This window comes from Lycorma delicatula, chromosome 10 (genome assembly GCF_047948215.1).
Source record: "Lycorma delicatula isolate Av1 chromosome 10, ASM4794821v1, whole genome shotgun sequence".
NCBI classification, from domain to species: Eukaryota; Metazoa; Arthropoda; class Insecta; order Hemiptera; family Fulgoridae; genus Lycorma; species Lycorma delicatula.
The window spans coordinates 77,315,100-77,336,489 of NC_134464.1; the positions used below are offsets into that span (position 1 = coordinate 77,315,100).

At 29.1% G+C, this 21,390-nt stretch overlaps 1 protein-coding gene across 1 annotated transcript; it reads left to right on the forward strand.

Moving 5' to 3' along the window:
- The first annotated feature begins 183 nt into the window (after nt 1–183).
- On the forward strand, nt 184–14,683 carry Blos2 (biogenesis of lysosome-related organelles complex 1 subunit 2). The gene is made up of 4 exons (XM_075377545.1): nt 184–378; nt 920–1,050; nt 4,561–4,672; nt 14,214–14,683. The coding sequence occupies exons 1-4, from the start codon at nt 333–335 to the stop codon at nt 14,348–14,350; spliced, it is 426 nt and encodes a 141-aa protein (XP_075233660.1). The 5' UTR covers nt 184–332; the 3' UTR covers nt 14,351–14,683.
- The last annotated feature ends 6,707 nt before the right edge of the window (nt 14,684–21,390 follow it).

Genomic DNA, 21,390 nt, shown 5'->3' on the forward strand with positions numbered 1-21,390 from the left:
ATTTTTTGAACGATTTTCTAACATTGCTTTATATGACAATTCAAATAAACTATATACTTATATAAAACAGTAAAAATATGAAATTATCTAATTAATAAAATTAACACAAAAACGGAACATCAGTAATGATTGTTTAAAATATTTTATTATTACTGTTGGTAATACAGCTGACAGCTGATAATATTATCAACAGTGACCTAACCAATTCGAAAAGTAATGTTTAACAGATCACGCTACGTTATGTCAGTTAGTTGAATTACAAATAATTTATTAATTTGATTATTGTTGTTACCATTTAAACGTTAATATTAATATTAGTAAAACTATCTATTATGGCTGATGATTGCTCAGATGGAGTTACAGATTCTCCCAAAAGAGGTATTAACAATTATTTTGTTATATTTATTATTCATCAATCAAATAAACTTCTTTAAACAATTGCAAAAGTTATCTCTAAATTACAGCTTAATTATTGCTTCTATGAAGCCTACTAATAGCTAAGGATCATGGAATTTTACTTTTAAAATTGTTATTTCTAATCCTCAACATTTTTATTTTTAATCCAAACTTGGGATGTTATGTTTTAAAATTTAGTATAAAAATTGTCTTTAAGATATTACAGTGATTTAATGTGGCAAGAAACGTGATAACACAGGTAAAATAACCTTTCTGTAAACTGTTAGATCATTGTAGGTTAGGTTTGTTATTTTGTGTCTTATTCTTTGATAAAAATGTGAGTTTGTTGAACAAAATTGGTCGTATTTTTATATGTTTATTATCATTACAATTTGTATTATCTTATTATGTTACAAACCTTGTGCACTGTTTTCTTGTCAATATTTGTTTAAAATTAATGAAAATTTTAAAAATAAGTGGTCATAATAATTAGCTATGAAATTAAATATGTTATTTGATGTAGGTCCAACTTTATCTACGAGTACGAGTAGTTTTGAGGCATTAGATCCGCATGATCCTAACCTAAGTCGACTTGCAACAACAATGTTTCAGAAAACGGCTGATTATTTACTGGGAGAATTAACAGTGACTCAGGTACAGTAATATTGAAAAAGTATTAAATTCAAACTGAACTGATAGCATAAAAATACAAATTGTTTGTCTTCTCCGACCAGTTTTTCAGCTATTCCCAGGTCTGGGTGTGTACATAGACAAATGCAATTACTGCTACCACCTTGCCAGGCCTGATGTAGCTGCAGATGTAGTACAATGCAAGTGTAAATATATCTGTAAACATGTAGTTTGGAATAGACTTAGGTCAACCACTTCTGAGACATGTGGTTGATTGAAATCCATTCATTAAAGAATATTGGTATCCAAAAATACCAATTACAGTTTTATTAAAAAAATTGGATGAACTGTATACACTCCTTATAAGAATATTTAATGTTCCACATACAAAGTAAAAAACAGAAAAATTAAATGAGGTCAAATATACTGGAATATGCAGTACATAAACGAAAACTTTTCCTAACCTTATAAAAAACTGAAACTAACTGCAAAAATGCAATCTGCATGTAAGGATATGTTTCTGCATTTCAGCGTAGTTAAAGACGGCAATGTATGTTAGTTTAAAATAATTCATCTCAAAAAAAAAATCTAAATTTTTTTTTTTTTTTAAATATATAACTTTCTTTTATAATTGAATCTGTCTTCCATAAAGACAAAAGTTACATGGAATATAGATTTAAATTAAAACTGTTTGAGTATTACATTAGAACTTTCATACTATTTGTCATTGTACATTTTGCCATCATAATGCACTTGTTTCACATTTAAGAAGTTTCTTTCTTTATCTTATTAAAACAAATTTTGCAATTAAATGATAAGCTAATTCTAAATGGTAGCAGCAACTTTGTTCATGTAATAATTCTTATTTTTTGCCTGGTTTATTTTAATTCTACGATTATTTATGTTTCATCATAGTTTATGATTGTAGTTTTTGGGACCTTGTTATGTCAGTGTGGAAGATGTTTCGGCAGTTATCGTCTTTCTTTTTTGGATTCAACTCACAAAAAGGAAGAGTCTTAGCACTCTTAATAAATAAAATTAGGATATTTTCTTACTTTATTCATACTCTCAAGGTTATATGATTTATAACTATAACTATATGATTTATAACTATAAGGTTATATGATCTCCATGTCTCAAGGTTTAAATAATTTAATTTTAGTCTGATCATATTGCCTAAGGTTTTATAAGCACATGACATTATTTTCAACTGTTCAGGCTTTCTTTCATTAACTTGTATCAACCATATTCATGTCGCTAAGAGATTTCTTATTTAAACAGATTTATAAATCATGGAAAACATATAAGATGGAAGAACGTTCTCTTTTTTGAGCGAGGAAGGGTTAATGGTAAATTAATTGTTCACCAATGAACCAATTTTAATGTCCGTCTTTTATTTTTTTGCAGGAAGTTTTCTTCAGTAGCTGCAGTATAAATTGTATCCATATAACATAAGCAGAACGATTTTTTAAACAAAAAATTTCATAGACAATTTCAAGATATTATTCATTTTTGTTTATTAATATGTTTGCTTGCTGAATTATATAGCCAAATATCTTTTAAAAAAATCTCATTTCTCTCATTATCTTATGTTTATCAGTTTTCACCCTAGTGAAACTGCTTGAATTTTTTGTTAAATGGTTTACTTTCAGAAAGGTAGTGTTTTTTTAAAAAAAACTATTTTCATATTTTAAGTAAATATAAAATAAATAAGTAAGCAAAATTTTAAAAATTCCATTACAAAGAAAAACGAATATTTTTTTTTTAATTCTGACTAAAGTTTCTCCCACATAAGGATTAATATAAATAGATGCTTTTTATTGCAGTCATTTGATGAGTTTTGTTCTATTCTCCATTCCTATCTGTTGTATGTTAACCTTTAACTTCAAAATAATATTATATTATTTTTCTAAAATCGATCCTTTCAAGTATCATATTCCTCTGTATTATACAAATTATATTAATCCAATCAACACAAGTACAGAATTAATAAAATAGGATGACACCTACCTTATTCCATAATCCAAGCAAGAACACTTTTGCGAGTCCCTCGCATCATCAGTTGCTCTATGTAATATTTAAAATTGTTCATTCCAAATTACACATTAAAATTAAAAACCCTATACTATACATGAGATTTAAAATTGTTAAAAAGATCCTTTTGCAGTTAAATGAAAAGAGAAATAAAACTAAAATTTTTTTAATTCAAAAATTTTTTTATTAAAATTAAAAAATTGCATATATATATATAATATGAAGTCATTACTAAAATTAAAAGTCAAAAATTAAAATCAATAATAAAAACATAATAGAAATCCATGTAGACTAGCTACCAAAGTTAGATGACTGTCATAATGTAACAGATACATGACATAACAGATTGACAATCGCATAACTTTGGCTAGCTATTCTACGTAAACCACCAGCTTGGTCTAGTGGTGAACGTGTCTTCCCAAATCAGCTATTTGGAAGTCGAGAGTTTCAGCATTCTAGTAACTGCAGTTACTTTTAAATGGATTTGAATACTAGATTGTGGATACCAGTGTTCTTTGGTGGTTGGGTTTAACCACACTTCTCAGGAATGGTCGAAATGAAACTGTGCAATACTACACTTTGTTCAGTTATATAGTTCAGTTTATCTACACTTTGTTCATTTACACTCATACCTGGAGTATTTTCCTTTTGGTGGTTTTTGCTTTCATAAAGTCCCATGTTCCATACAAGAATAAGTAAAAATGTTAATTTATTTTTAATTTGACACCTACTTCTAAAACTGACATTTTTTCTTCCTTTCATTAACATAAAAAAAGCAGAAATTAACCAAGAAAAAAATTACAGGTAAGAAGGAATATGTCGTTTTTAATGTAATTCTATTGTCATTTAATTTGAAAAAACAATTACGGGATCATTTTTGATTCAGTTCCACTTAACTAAAAACCTTTTACAACCTTCTCAAACACTGTATAAAATAGAATCTTTTCTTACAAGAAAAAACTATTTTAATTATTAAATGATCTTTCTTTTATAATAAAGTATATATTTAATTAGATTATGTAGAATTTATAAAATTCCATATTACAGCTCTGAACCTCCCTTCCCTCAGGTGTTTGAGTTTTTGAGTGACATACAGAAAATTAATATTTGATTACTTTTGATTATTTTATTCGACTACTTTTATATGGTACAATTCATCAGTGCCCAGTATGTGCACAGCTTGCAAGTATAATAAATATGTTATGTGATGTATCATAATATTTTTTAGTAGAAAATAAAATTTAATTATAATTGACGGAAAAAAATAATTAATAAGGTAATAAAATCTATAATTTTAATACCATCGTTTGTGCTTGTATTTTTATCTCTTATTGGTTCTGAATAAATTCAGCTACACTTATATTGGAAATAACTGTTATTAACATAACTTACTCATTTTTAGAATTTTTAGTTCTACATAATTTATAATCTTTCAATAAACAGGAACTTATATAATTTTACACAATAATATATATTGAAATTAATTTTACTTTTGTTTAGGAAGATTATAAACTACTTGAAGCAATGAATCAAGCTACCATAACAAAATATTCAGATATGAGACAAATTGCTGGTAATGTTGGACGAACAATGACGGAACTAAATGAGAAACGTTAGTATAATTATTATTATATCGATGTATTATATGTTATTCTTTATAGTTACTGCTTTTTTTTCTAAAAAAAAAAATGAACTCAATGAAGAAAGATCATGCTTATAATGGAGCTTTTCTATCAGTAGACAGATATCTATCTAATCTAATACCTTGTGCGGTGATCCCTGCATAACTGAAGCAGAGAAACTGCACCTTTGTCCCTCACCCATACAGTCAGATTCAGTATAAATAATGGAATTGTATGTTAAAAATTTGTTTACATCGTTCAATTATGAAACCTAATTTTATTTCTGACCTGTAGAACATTATCTACATTTTCATTTATTTTACGTGTATTAATTTCATTAATTCTTCATTTATTTATTTCAGATCTATAACTAGTCACAGTTTATGATAAACAATTTTAAAGACCTAATTGCATTACAAAACAGAGTAGGTATAAAATACAAATGTTTATCTATCCGACAGTGAGCGTATAAGTTACAGGAAGTGAATTAGTATCACAATTTGTAACAGCACAAATTCAGTTGCAAAGTATGATAATTACTTGCTTACATAAAGTGATATATAACATTAAAAATGTCATGATGAAGGGAATATAATTGAAAAATCTCCTATTTTCATTTTTATATCAGTTTATCATTCGTTTGAGAATATTGTTTAAGGAAAGTATTTTTTCTAAAACTTCATATTTGGGGGGGGGGGGTTTAATGATGTTTTTTAGTTTTTATTTTGTTTACTGATTACTGTTGCTGGTACATTGTTAAAAGGATATATTGTGTAGTGTTTCTAGAGTCATTCAGTGCCATTTTGTCATTTAAATCGAAATTTCTAAGTGTATGATTGTATTGATCCATAAAATCAAGCACTGTTTGGTTGATTTGAAAGATTTTTTGCTAACCTATTTAATGAACAATAAAGATTGTTTTTAGGCATAAATTTACCCAGTATATTCATCGTTAGGTAAGGAGTGCACAGTAAACATCTTTCATTTCACACTATCTTCAAAAGTACCACTTTTGTGTGTATTTCTGTGGCTGAGGAAGTTCTTAACTGTTCTTGGCTGTAAGTTCTTAACTAAAATAAGAACATCAGTTATGAATTTTTACAGAAAATTATATGTGTTGCGGCTGGTTACCTTAAAAAAGTATGGTGAACTTTTCTTTGGGAACTAAAACAAATCCCTCTATAGTTAACATCTTTAGTTGTAATTAGGGAGCAATCCCAAGGTTGGTAACCTGTGACAGTCAAATATAGAGTCTTTTAAGGAAAAATCCGCCGTCAAGCAAAGACTTGAAAGACTGCACTCAGATTCAGCGAGCAGTCACTTAAGAGATACGGATGAGTCAGAGCATCTGAACATACCCAAAAAATTGAAACCACGACAAATAAACTACCTAGCAACCCACAACTCTTCTTTAATAAAAGTTGGAAAATGTAAAACACTTACAGGTACATTAACAAAACACAAAATATTAATAGCAGGACTTCAAGAAACGAGAAACTTCCCTAGAACCATTTGAATCATAAGAATTCAGAATATATAATTGATTTCCTGGTAAGAAAGTCATGAAAAACTGCTCTACCTTTCAGACCAGGTTCATAGTAAATGCCAAAATCCTAAACTCTTATTGACTTCAAAGCATTATCCCCCAGAATAGCCATCCTCACAATAAAAGCATCTAAAAAAAATACACAATAGATGGACATGCACTACTAACAACAAAAACAACAAAGTAAAATCAAGACAAGAAGTGAATGAATTTTGGGAACTACTACACCAAACTACCACCAACATCAATAACACATCAGGATACTGATAGGAGATTTCAATGCCCAACTAGGCAGAGAAAAGAAACAGAGGTGTGGTAGGAGAACATACAGCAAATAAATGTACAAACAAAAATGGAATGAAATTAATACAGGGTGTCCCATATAAAACGCAACCCATCAATCACTCATCCATGAAATTTCAAAAGTCAAGCTTACTCCCCTACTCGTTACTGAAATGGACTCATCCAACATCTGAACATGGCGGCGACACAGTAGAACACTACCAATAGTAACAACAATACAATCATAACGTTCAGTGTATTGCTACAGACAAGATGGTGTTTTCATTGTTGAGTCGTACTTCAGTACGAAATCAGTGGTTGCAGTGCAAGATTTGTTTTGCCATAAGTACCCCCAGATAAACCAGCTCTTAAAAAAACATCAGTATTAAGGTTAGTTGCAAAATTTAGAGAGTCTGGTTCTGTTAATAATAAGGAACACAAAAGATCTGCGTCACTGTTGAATACAGATACAGTCACTGAAATCAAAGACAGATTACTCGCCTCGCCAAATAAATCGATCAGACGTTTGTCTGCTGAAATTAATTTGTCTAAATCAACTGTTCATCGGGCGACCAAACAATTACGACCTTATCGCATTCAAACGGTTCATCAACTTCTTGAGTCCGACAAAGAAAAACGGCTATAATATTGTCAATGGTTGCATCGATTTCTGTGTGAGGGAATTAATGTTACGGATTCGTTATTTTTCACAGATGAAGCACAGATTCATTTGGATGGCTACGTAAACAGCCAAAACAGTAGAATTTGGAGTGCTGAAAATCCCCACATTTATCACAAAAAACAATTACACCTGCAGAAGTTGGGTGTGTGGTGCGCGATATCGCGGAAGAAAATAATCGGTCCTATTTTTTTCGAGTGCATCATTAATGCAGAACGATATCAGGATATTTTATTTCAGTTCATCGCACTCTTGGAAGAGGAAGACAGACACTGCTGGCTGCAACATGACGGTGCGACATCACACTACGCAGGTTCAACTTCTGATTTCGTTGAGGAATTCTTTGGTAATCGTGTTATCGGTCGAGACTTGTGGCCACCAAGATCTCCAGATTTGACTGCGGTTGATTTTTTTCTATTGGGTTACCTCAAAGAAAAAGACTACACCAACAAACCACGAACACTTGAAAGTCAATATTGAACAAGCTGTATTAAATATCCAGCCACAAACTTTGAAAAAAGTTGCAAGAAACGCTGTAAAAAGAATTGAAGCTTGTATTTAAGAAGATGGCGGCCACTTCCAACATTTACTCTAAATGTAAGGTAATGGATAGTAATAATAAAAATTACATTTACATTCACACATGCCTTTTTATTATTTCAATACCTACCAATATAAGGTTGAGTTGCGTTTTATATGGGACACCCTGTAGAATATTGCAGAAACCATGGAATGATATCTAAATCTACATACTTTTTACAAAAAACCTGTAAATTCAAAACCTGAAAACACTGACTGGAAAAAAGGAGAGTGGCAATTGGACTATGTATGCATGGACAAGAGCTTCCATAAACAGATACAGAACATCAGTGTTAAAAGGGAAAGACACAGGATCAGATCACTACATGGTCAAAATAAAAATGATTTTCTCCCCGCAAAAGAAAATATCAAAAACCACTAAGAACAAAAAGGAATACAATATGACAATCTAATAAATAACCAAAACTACCAAGAAGCAACCAAAAATATTAATGAAAAAGAATTAAATAAACACAACGAAACTAAGATTCAGCAAAACACACTGCTCCAATCCAACCAAGAGCCAAGCATTGATGGTGGAATAAAGATACACCAAGAGACAATTCCAAAAAAGACCTACAAAAACAAATCGAAACTGATAAAAATCGAAAGTGATAAAAATAGTACAAGGGAATACTATAGAATGTTTAAAACAAATACAAAAATATGAACCACCAATTCTAATCCTAAAAGATGAAGATTGTAAACCCTCGAATAATAATAAACAAAATGCAGAAATATTACCTAAATCGTTCAAAAACCTACTAAATTGTAGGTTTTTGAAGATTAATCACAATAGAAGAACCCACAAAACTTTTCCAAATTGACACAAGCACACTTATCAAATTAAACCAAAACCAAATAAACCCACCTACACTGAAAGAACTATACCAAGCATTACAAGAAATGAAAAATCACAAAGTAAGCGGGGAAGACCAGACAGTGGTAGAACTTTGGAAATACTCCTCCAAGGAGACTGACTAAACAGTCACTTCAGAAAATCTCCAAAAAATGTGGAAAGAAGAAAAATTACCTAACACTGGACTACCGCACTCATACACTCACTACACAAAAAAGGGGACAAAACCAACCCTGAAAACTACAGAGGAATTTCACTATTAGATTGCACATATAAAATACTCTCAAGAATAATACTGAATAAAATAAAAAATCAACTCGAATATGAACTGGGAGAATATCAGGGGGGGACTGTGGAGAAGTTGTCATTAGCAAATAATCACTCTCAAATTAATAATAGATGTACACAAAATGAAACAAGACAATTAGTAATGTCATTCATAGATTTCCAAAAAGCCTACGACATTAGTCATATAGACCATCAATGCTGAAAATACTTAACTAACCTAGGATTACACCCGAAACTAATAAAAATTATTAATGTTAACCAACACCAAAATAAAATTCAGAGGAGACATATCAGAACCATTCCTAATCAAAACAGGTTTAAGACAAGGAGATGGACTATCCCCACTGCTCTTCAACTACACCCTAGAATATGTAATGAGAGAGTGGTACAAAAAAGAGCCACCACATGTAACAATTGAAGCAAGGAAACATGTAAACCATATCAAAGTAAACTGACTAGGATTGCAGATAACTTAGCATTTCCAGCCAATAACATCATGGAAGCTAGAATCCAAGTAACTTCATTGGAAGTACTAGCAGGAAAAATAGGCCTAAGAATTGCATATGAAAAAACTTAGAATAATGGCCATAAATCCTCTGGTATTGAACCACATAATCGTAAATGGACACAGTAAAGTTAGTTGAATGGTTTAAATATTTAGGAGAAAATATCACATATGACCTCAAAGAAAAAATAAACTGGAAAGAAAGAACACAAAAGCTCAATTGTCCACAAAATAGGACCAAAACAGCATATAACAAAAGATGCATCTCGATAGATAACAAACTCTGGCATTACAAAACTGTAATCAGACCTATAAAATCATATGGAAACGAAACTCTTCAAACTAAAATCCAACATTTCCTACTCGGCAGAGATGAAAAAAATAGAAAGAAGATTTCTAAGAACATGCATAAATAAAAGACCTACTGATTAGGGAAAATAAACCAAGAGGTACATAAAGATATAGAACCAGCTCTACCTTAGAAAGAAAAGAATCTCCTTATTTGGACACATAATAATAACAGACCTGACAGGAAACTGGTCAAGAAATACTGGAAAATGTTCAAAACACCGACCTGGATAACCAAAATTAAATAAGATATGCAAGAACTGGAAATCACAATAGAAGATTTACGAAACAAAACTGACAGTATAAAAATACTAAAAGAAGCAAACTCCAGATTTAAAATTAAAGATAAGAAAACAACAATGGTTTGTTCAGAAGAACTCAAAAAAGCAAGATCTGACAGAATGAAGAAATATTGGGAAGCAATCAAGAAAAAAAAATAGAGAAAAGACGAACCAGAGTCAACTAAAGTTGTCCACTGTAACCTCAAAAAAAAAAAAAAAAAAATAGTGTAATTTACATACATGATGTTTTTATATATAAATAATAAAGAGATGTCAGATAAGAGGCAAAAAATTAACTTGCAGGCAGCTTCAATGGAACAGGATGTTCTTAAATAAATCGCCAATAATTTTTATTAAATATAATTATACAGAGTGGTGAGTAACAGAATCATGTTTGCTTGAACTACAGTTGTTTGAGTGTTACCTTTAACTCTGCTACCACTAGCGCCAATATTAATTATATATATTACTATTCTTGTATATTGCTGTTCATGCTAAAGTGCACTTAGCTTTGTTCTTTGCAGTTGTTTTTTTATTGAGAAAAGGATTGCTAAAGTGAACCTTATGTACATTCTAGATCTTTTCAAGAAAAGCATCAAAAAATTTTTTTTTGTGGAAAAAATTCTGAATGCCAGTATCCCAGCAAAGAGCATATATGCATATATGATTTGGGTAAATAATAGCATACAAGATCAGTTTCGAATGTAAAATGAAATAGACGACCTTCTATTATGATTCCAGAGGCCATAGCAAATATAACTGCAGAGAATTTCTGCAGGTCCAGATATAAAATAAAACTGTTTAAAATCACATGTTGCCATAAGAATTTTCATGATTTAAATTTGAAATCGTACAACTTCACAACTAGTTAAAGACAACATACAAACCGAAATGTCTTAATTACTGTGATTATTTCTCAAAAACACTCAGTGGACAATAGGCTCGATGGTGTATTTTATGTTAGACAAGGCACAGTTTCATTTATCTCAGCATGTTAATTTGCACACTGAAAACCCTCCGTGGAGTTTTGAGCATCTACTTCACGACTGAAAAATCAGTGTACTGTGTGCTGTTTCTGGTAATCTTATGATGGGGGGCCAATGTTTGACTAGACTGTTAATACTTGAAGTGTAACGTACAGTTTTCAAAGAATTCCTCGCTCGATTAACAAATCGTGAGAAAGAATACAGATTCTTGTCGCATATCAAAAATTTTACTGGCACATGTTCACATGACTGTTATGGAAGAACTTACTATCAGCTGAGGGAAGTGACCTCTGCATTTCCCATGAAGGCAAATATTCAACAAGAAATCAGTGGCATTGACAAAAGTGCATTGCTGCAAAAGGCACACTTATACTATACATTTTTATTAAAAGTATAGTAAATATGTAAACTTTTACAGATGTAAATACAGAACTTAATTTGTTTTTATTTCATTCATAAAATGTTTCATGTCACTACTTTGTTTAGTCTCTGTAGCATTTGGTTTTAAATTGTTCACCCTATGTTACCCTAGTTCTTTATATTAAAGATTTTACTCTGTATGCTAGACATTTTACACACATAATGGAAGTGATGAAGCCTAAGTTCAACCAAGCAAAATTTTACAATAAATGAATATAATAAAGTATTAAATTGACTTAAACAATAAATTTTTATCATTAAATTTATTTTTTTTAATTTTATTTTTAAAGATAAAAGCATGTATTATACCATATTTTTTGAGCTTATTCTTAACCTTAATATTGTAAGGATTTATACCTGACTGATTTAAGGAACCAGTTATAAAAAAGAAATAACTGAGAGACAAATGCTAAACAAATTATGTTTAATTTGGATTTTTTTTTAATAAAAAACTGCTATCTTTGTCAACATAACAATGAATTCTTGAAAATATGCAATAAAGATATTGGCTCATGGGCAAAAAGGACAACTAAATTCCTTACAACTTACTCTCCTCTATTATCTGGAACATCTTATGGTGTTGCATTCTGGAAATTACCGGAATAAATTCTGATAAAAGAAATGCTACATTTAATAAATCCAGTTTCTCTAGATTGAAATTGTTACTGTGATGATTTAAATGGATGCTTTGGCATTTATTAACAGCTTTTAATCATAGCAGTTGATTCAATTTAAAAAATAATTTTTTTCCCATTACATAACCTGAATTAACAACAGTTTTATTACTGCTTTGTTAGATACGCTTTACTTATTTTGGAAGTTACCATTATGGGAACATCTGTTACTGATGTAAAAAATATTTTTGTATGTTCTGTAACTAAGAAAGTGTATTATTCAATCCATAATTTTTTTAAAAATTCCTAGATGTCTTGAATTTCATAACTAAATCATTCATGGATCTACATTAAGTTGTTTAATATATTATTATTAACAATCATATATACACATAAAAAATAATCTAATCTGATAGATGAAATATTTATTTAATAAAAGTATCAACTCACCAATCTGCTTAGGTAACTTGTTTCATTTATTTTACACGTGAAGACTTAAAAATCATCATACTACAGCTTAAAACTGAAATTAAAGTGAAATACATACGTATATTAAATAGAAATATTATTGTGATCCATAAAGTTAAAAGAAAAAAGTAAGTGATGGAAATTTACATATTTCCTATATTAGGTTATTTTAATTTAAAATAACATATAAGAAGTTTTATTAAACGTCAGGAAAACATTTTTGGAAGTACATGTTTGGAGCACAGGATATGAAAGTGAAACTTGGATGATTGGAGAACCTGAGAGAAGAAAAGATTAGAAGATTTTTAAATGAGGTGCTGTAGGAGAATGTAAAAAATTACATTGGTGGATGAAATGACAAATGAAGTTTGGGGAAAATTGATGATGAAAGAAGCATTTGGAAAAATCTAGCTAGAAGAAGAGACAAACTTATAGGCCACATCTTATGGAATATCATCTGGAATAGTTGCTTTGATATTGGAGGGACAGGTAGATGGGAAAGATTGTGAGGCGACAATGTTTGTACTATGGAAAAACAAATTGTTAGGGATGTAGGATGTAGGGGTATACCAAAATGAAATGACTAGCACTAGATAGGAAAGGTTGGAGAGCTGCATCAAATCAGTCAAATGACTGAAAACAAAAAAAAAATTACATATATTTGTTTTATGTAATCTTAATTGAAAGTATCAGTTTTTTTTATGCACAAATCTATTATATATCTTGTCAACTAAAAACAAAAAGAACCTTAGGCATCTAAGCATCCTGACATGAGATAAAAATTACTTGTGAAATTGGTGTGGCCATTCTTAAGTCAACAAGCATCCATGGCACTGTATTATTAAGGAAAGTGAATGATTTCCCTTTGCCTTTTTCATTTACCCAAAATACATCAGCATACAAAATCTACCAAATGCAGATGTTAGAATAACATCTGCATTTTGGTAAAACTTTTTTGTTTCAGCATAACATTTGATGTTATTCTTCTTGGCCTTCCGCTTTTCCTTTTGTAGTGTAGAATCCACTTGCAAACCTTTTGTAGCAATTGACCAACATGCATTCTTTGTGTATGCCCATAAGTCATTTAATTTTAATGGTGTGCTCTAACAATGTGTATTCGACCAGAGTTCTTCGACAACACTACTCCAAAACACATCACTGTGACTCTTCTTTTCAAGTTTTTGTTCAATGTCAAACCATATATAATTTCACTCTATAAGTGAAGCAGACACCCAATTTTTTACTTTTTTTTTTGATACGCTGGAGTTCCAGAGAACAAAATGAAGTTGTATAAATGAATTGAATCATATCTGATTCATATATTTTATTGATCTTTATTGGTGATTTGCAAATAACTTTATCATGGAATGAGTTGATGTTAGTATAATTCACGATTGCAAAAAAACTGTTTTAAAAAATGAAACATTCTTTTTGTTAGAATATGAAAATAATTTGTTTGCTGTTTGTCCTGTACAAGTTTAAATTATAGAAATACTAATACAAAGCTATTTGGAGTAGCTGGTCAAGAAACTCAGTGAACATTCAACCAGTGAGACTGAAATTACCTGTTTGTACTGCTGCTGCTGCTAGTTTAACTCATTACATAACATTAAAACATGCCTGTTTAAATAAATTTATATTTATTTCTGTAATATGATAGAATTTTATTGTTTCAGATAAATCATTAAAGACTTACTTGGATCAAATAGATCAAATAGAAGATAGTGTTACAAAACTAGAACAGGCTGCTTATAAATTGGATGCTTATTCGAAAAGTCTTGAAGCTAAATTTAAGAGTTTAGAAAAAAGATAGGATTTGGAGGATTTTCAGTAAAAACTGTGATTAATAGTTATTCATCAGATAAAATTATTTGTCTGATATGAATAACTTTTGTTATTTACTTACGTGTCTATGTTTGTGCACAAATTTAAAAAAAAAAAAAAAAATAGTTATAAGTTTTGTTAATCCATTCCGTCAGATAAATGTTATATTGTTTGAAAGTAGTAGATGTGTTAAATAAATCTTTACTTTATAAATCTATAATGGTTGTATTGTTGCATTAATTTTATTATTAGGTATGAATAAAAATTGTTGATTAAAATTTGGTAACTTAATTGGAAGTACAAAGTTTAACATGGATTTGGAGCTGAGGATTTTCTTTTCTTTAATTCTTTATTAATCCTTCATTTTCTTCAATTCTTGGATCTTCCTTCATTTTGTTTCTTACCACTTCTTTGACTATAACCCTTTACTGAATACAGTGTTTTTTCTTTAAAATCTTCACAAATTCTACTCCTCTCTTATAAATGGACAAAATGTGGAAGTGTTGAAAGGAATAAGAGATTCATTCTCTTTTTATTTGTGAAGGTGTATTTTTTTATATCATTTTATGGTGTAGATTAAACTATACATTTTTTATTGTTCATATTTTTAATATTTTTATTTCAAACATCATATTATAATTAATGTATAACATGACTTATATGTACAGATCTGACAAGAACTATCAACTTGAAATTGTGAAAATTTGAGTGGAGTCATTGTTATTCACATAAAGGATATAAAACCATGTTACTGCCACTGCTAATCTAATAAGACAGCAATTTGAAAAAGTTACATTGTGATCATGAGACAAGATTTAAACATTCTAATTGTGTTTCTTTAATTTTTATATCATATATATATATATATATACAATAAATTTTTAACTTGAATAATGAATTAGCAAATCTATAACTGCTCAAACATGTGTAACAAAAGATGGTTAAACAACCAAAAAAGAAAAGAAGGGTTAAACAACCTATTTGTTAATCTCTATGAATTTTTTATTCTTTCCCCTAATTCTTTTTAAGAATATCATGTTAAGAGGAAATAAAAAGTGATGATAAACTAGATGAATAAAGGCACTCATACAAATCATCCTCATTCATCCTCTGAAGAATTATCTTAACGGTAGTTACCGGAGGCTAAACAGGAAAAAAGAGAGAGATAAAAGAGAGAGAGATAAAGAGAGAGAGATAAAAAAACGGGAAAAAAGAGAGATGAATAAAGGCAAATTTAAATAGAATTTATCAATTATAAAGTAAAAAATTGAATACAAAATGAAGGGGTAGTTATTAAATCAGGAATTTTGTGTATACTTGTGTATATATATTTTTTATAAATTTTTTTCTACTACACATTTTTAAGTGTGTATATAGTTTCTTGTGTGTGTGTGTGTGTATATATATATATATATATATATATATATATATATATATATATACACACACAAAAAATCAACTAAAAAGAGTCGGGGAACCATCATTGAAAATGCTTCTGATAACCGCGATAGAAATTTGTAGGGATTATCCTTTTTTTTCTATTTTAGATAAGATAAATATTGAAAATTACAGAATAAAAAAAAAATGGTGATGTGACAAAAGAATTGGAACAGTTAATTATTTAGTATAAAAACCGATGAAAAAAAATTATGTTCATCTGTTTTTACAGGATAATATATTTAATTTTAGAAATTTAAATAACAAATAATGCCAATGTTTAGTATTAAATAGATACTAATCTTAGTATTTAATAGAATTATAATGTTATACTATTAAATGTTAGTTTTAATGGATTAAATAATGCTAATGTTAGTTCAGCATTATACATGTATAATGAAAAAAAAAAATACATGTATAAAAAAAAACTAATTTTGTATATTATATTACAAGAATTATTTTATAAGACATGGATATTTTCATATTAAAAAAAATCTTTCACAATTAAGGATTTTCAATTTCAGTAGTTTAAAAATAAGTAACAAACGTAATAATATGAGAAGAATTTACTTCCAAAATAATAAAACCCATTACTTATAGAAAGTCAGTATAGATATAACCAATTAAAAAATATCTAGCAATTCGATATAAAATAATTCGATTGAAGTTGTTTTTTGTGAAAGTTGACGTTTGGTATTAGTTTATTTTAGGTCTTTGTTTTACTGTGTTTTGGTGGATAAGTCTTTATTATTGAATATATACACAAAGCTTTTTATTTATATCAGCGTAATAGTTTTTTAAATATATTATGTACTTAAGTGTATGACATTAATTTAAGAGCTGCTTCTTATAAATGTATAAAGTAATTGAATTAGCTATGTTAAGCTATGTATATTTAATGTTTTTCTTGAACAATATTTACTATTTTGTTATTAATATATAAAATATTGAATTTTGTTGTCACAATATTTTATATTTCTGTTAGGATTTTCTTAATTTATTTGAGTTTATTTTTTGCTTTTCCAGCATTGTCAATTTAACATTTGTAATTGATGCTTTTTGGAGTACCTCCATTCTCAAAACTGCTTTTAACATTCTGTCGGTGCTAAAAGTTGTAGAAAACATGTCAACTACAAATGTTAGACAGTGCTTGGAAGGGCAGACTTTAATACTCAAATCAATATATATTTGTTAATGAAAGGTAAGTCAGTAAATAGGATACACATGACTATTTTGAAATAAATTTTTAACATCCACTTATCCTATTACTTTATTAATGCTCAGAATTCACTGCATAAAAGTCTTTGGATTGCTACTTCAGTCGCACTCTCATCTTCATCATTAAATACATTTAGAGTTAAGTGCTGTGGGTAAATATTTAGTATGATTGCCATTTATTAGTAATAACTGATTAATTTTGCTGCACATGGTTTTACATGATTGTGTGATCAAGCAGGTCTCCTCTGATTAGTAGGTCTAGATATTGTCTTCAAATTGAAGCCAGAAGCATCAACAGAGCTCTACAATATAAAGTATCATTTACGTTTCCAGAAAGAAGATTCTGGAAACTGATTACCAGCACTTCTTGAGAATCCCAAATACTGGTAATATAATTGCATTGCTGTGTGTACAAGTAACAGGATGTTTCCATCACAATGAAATCATATCTTGATACAGAATGGTAGTTATGATTTATTTGGCATGATTTATTTTTATGGCACCCGTGATTTATTTTTGAGTCAAGTTAAATTTATCTTTCCCAATTACTGGTATATCAACAAATATATTGCAACGTGGAACCATTTGATACAGTTTTGGTACTTTAGTCAGTTATCTGAACGGGCATCATAATCAGAATTTTCAAAAAACATTTAACCATGAGAACACTTCTATTATTCCTACCATTATTTATCTTAACAGCTGAAAACTAACTGCTACAGTTTTGGTTTTATCACAATTTGAACACAAAGACTGGGTCAAACTTCATCAATTAATTTTGTACATCTTGTAGAGAACTTATTGATCCACTTATGCACTGCTTTTTTGACTAACATTTTTATCCTAAATTGAAAACATTTCCTTAAGAATATCATCTGCAGTCTTTTTAACTATAAAAAAATACATTAGCAAACTTATGTTTTAATATATATATACACCTCAACCATGGTTGTCATTGGCTATGCATGCATTTGCTACCTTGGGTTTGCTAAATGACTTGCTAAAAAAAAGTTAATCACTAATAATAATTACTATTACTTTCAACTGTCCTGTATAACCTTTGTTTAATCTATTTACTGACTTCCTCATTTTATTTTAAAAAATGTGATATTTTTAAAGAATATACATTATTAACAAACGCTATATACTAATAAAAATTAAAGTAGATATATTGTATCATAAAAATATTTTTCTTAATTGTATATTGAAAAATGTAAATATTTTCATATTATGTATATGTATAAATGAAAAATCAAGAGTTAACCAGTAATTACAAACATGAAGTAACATTATATAATTTTCTTTTGTATATTTGAGGAGTGAATTGTATAAAATAGTAGTAACTGCAGTTTATCTTAAAAATTTTATTTCCCAGGCAATTTTCTTAAATTCAGCCTATACATAAGATATATGAATCGTGATTACATGTTATACAGCATTGATGTCCCATCTCAACATGTGACAAGTATTATTTTTATAAGTAAAATTGACTTTTTGCTCATTGTTGCTATACTATATATTTAATACAGTAATGAATAATCCTCGTAGTACTACTATAAAAGTAGATTCCAACTGAATTTTTTGAATGTAATCAAGTAGTGTAACACATCTCAGAAAAACAGATGTATCTTTTTAAGGCAAAGGTAATTACTTGTAACAAAACAATAGAAAGTTCAATGGTATATTATTATTTCTTGAAATAAAAGTAGACTGGTTAAAAATCAAATTTTTTTTACCAATAATGATATGTTAACCATCTCTAATCCAATTTTTTTTCTTTGTCTTAGTTAGAGATATTTTCTTTTTCATTCATAACTCCAGCATTCTGAATTCATTTGAATTCTTACTTGAATCTTACTTTTCGTCTTTTTTCAAACTGCCTTGACAACCAGTTATTTACTTTGAATTCCTTCCTTGAGCAGCTTCTCTTTTACAGTAGTGCATACTAATTAATTTTTGCTTTATTAAAATATTGATATAACAGTAAAAAAATACCTATGTTGCCTTGATTTAATTTAATTATTATTAAAACACTTTACTCTTAAAATTAGGCTTTGACTTTTGTTTTTTATATTATCCTATTTATTGAAAAAAATTAAAAAGTTATCAAATAGCAGAATAAAATGAATGATTAATGAAAATTGTTATAGTATGAAGTAGAATAAGCAAGGAGGAAAGAGAGGTACGATTACAGCATGTAGCAGTGAAATTGATATTCTAGTTCCATTATTAACTTTCTGGAATATGAATATGTATACAAAAAATTACAATATATATGTATTGCCAAGACATAATATTTTCAGTTATTTATTAGTTCAGTTATTAATTTTTGTATACATTTCCAACACACAAATATTTTATTTTGGACATAAAACCTCTCATAAGAAGAGTAACTAATGTGTAAACATACCTGGCAGATTTTTTATATGCATTATAAGTTGTGATAAAATAATCTCAATTTGAGTTGGTAGATTTAATTTTTTGTTCAACTCAATATTTTTATAAGTAATTATTAAGATAACTCACTGTAACTTAAGTGACATATTTAAGCAAAAAATTACATTGTGTAATATATATATATATATATATATTTGTGTGTGCGTGTGTGTGTGTGTGTGTATATATATATATATATATATATATATATATATATACATATATACACAATGTATACATTGTATATATATTATACACTGTGTATAATATATACAATTTACTCAATATTAATTCTTATATGCTTTTAATATTATATTAAAAGCATATAATAATTACTTACAGATTTAATTGATAAATCATTTCACCCAACATTCCTTTGGTTTGAAATGGCTTCCATTTGTAATGCACAAAGTACATTCCACCTGAAGTTGACTTTGTTCCAGGCTGTAGCCAGCAAGTTTGATATTACCTCTGCAACTGCGAAGTTAATTCAAAGTCTTAGCTCAACAAGATTGTACATAAATCTGATCTTTAATGAAACCCTACAAGAAAATATCTAGTGGGATCAAATGTGGGGAGCAAGGTAGCCAGCCATGCAACTGAACCTTCATGAAGAATGGGGTAATGTCTGCCAAATATGGCGACTGGGGTATCATTACAGTGTGTTTTTGGTTAAAAATTGACGAACAATCAATGAAGTGTGAGCAGGCACATTATCGTGGTGCAAAAGCCATGAATTGTTTCACCAAAAATCTGGGTATTTTTTTGGATTGCTTCACGCAGACTGCGTTGAACTTTTAAGTAATACTCCTTGTTGATTGTTTGACCTTGTAGCAAGAACTCATGTTGCACTACGCCATCAAAATCGAAGAACACTGTAACCATTACCTTCACATTCAACTATACTTGTCAAGCTTTTTTCGGTCTTGGTGCTCCAGAATGCCTCCTCGACGATTGAGCATTAGTTTCAACATATCTGTAAACCCATCATCATCTGTTATGACATGTTTCAATAGTTCTGCATCGTTGTTGACTGCATTTAGTGACTCCTGAGCAACTTCCATTCGCCGCTGTTTTTGTCCAAAATTCAACAACTTTGCTATCACACATTTCATACCCAAAACAAGGGAAAAAAATTTCATGGCATGAGCCAATTGATATCCCAACATCAGTAAATTCTCTGATAACGATTCAGCGATCATTCATAATCATCTCTTTCACTTTTTCCATGTTTTCATCGGTTGTTGTGCTGGGGCATCCGGGGCGCTTGTCATCACAACCTTCTTGGAAACATTTACGCCACTAGTAAACCCTTGCTTTACTCATAGTAGACTCATCAAAAGTAATAATTAACAATTTTAAAACACTGGTGCACTTTGTCCATTCTTATAGCAAAATAACAAATTCCCTGATTCATTATTCATACAGTTGACAGCTAACAACAGACTAAATATCAAATATGGCTAAAAATGTGCAGATACCTTTCAGACATGTTTACCAGTACAACAATGAAAAAATCCCGAGAATCTGACTAACACAATCTGCGAAATATCAAAATTTTTGTTACTCTTTGAACACACTTCTTATACCCATTTTGAAAAAACACTGAACTACATGAGTCAAAACTTGTTGTGTTTTGCTCTGAAATGAGACTTCAACTGAATCTATAAGTTATCTCAATAAATTTTTAATGCTTTTAAATCTGTGAAGTCCTTGAATCACCTAAACCAACTGGTACAGACAGAATATTGAGATAAGATGTGTGTTATCTTACTTTTATCATGAAAGTACTTTCGTGGGATCCTCATCCTCAGTCATGATAGAGGATTAATTAAACTTCATATTAAAAGTTAATAAAACATTTATAATATTAAATTTATAAGTTATAATATTAAATATTGTATATTTATAAATAGTAAATATTAAGTTAAAGATATA

Coding starts and splice junctions, on each gene's coding strand:
- Blos2 (XM_075377545.1), top strand. CDS start 333: ATGGCTGATGATTGCTCAGATGGAGTTACAGATTCTCCCAAAAGAG. Junction 379..919: donor TACAGATTCTCCCAAAAGAG/GTATTAACAATT, acceptor TATTTGATGTAG/GTCCAACTTTATCTACGAGT. Junction 1,051..4,560: donor GAGAATTAACAGTGACTCAG/GTACAGTAATAT, acceptor ACTTTTGTTTAG/GAAGATTATAAACTACTTGA.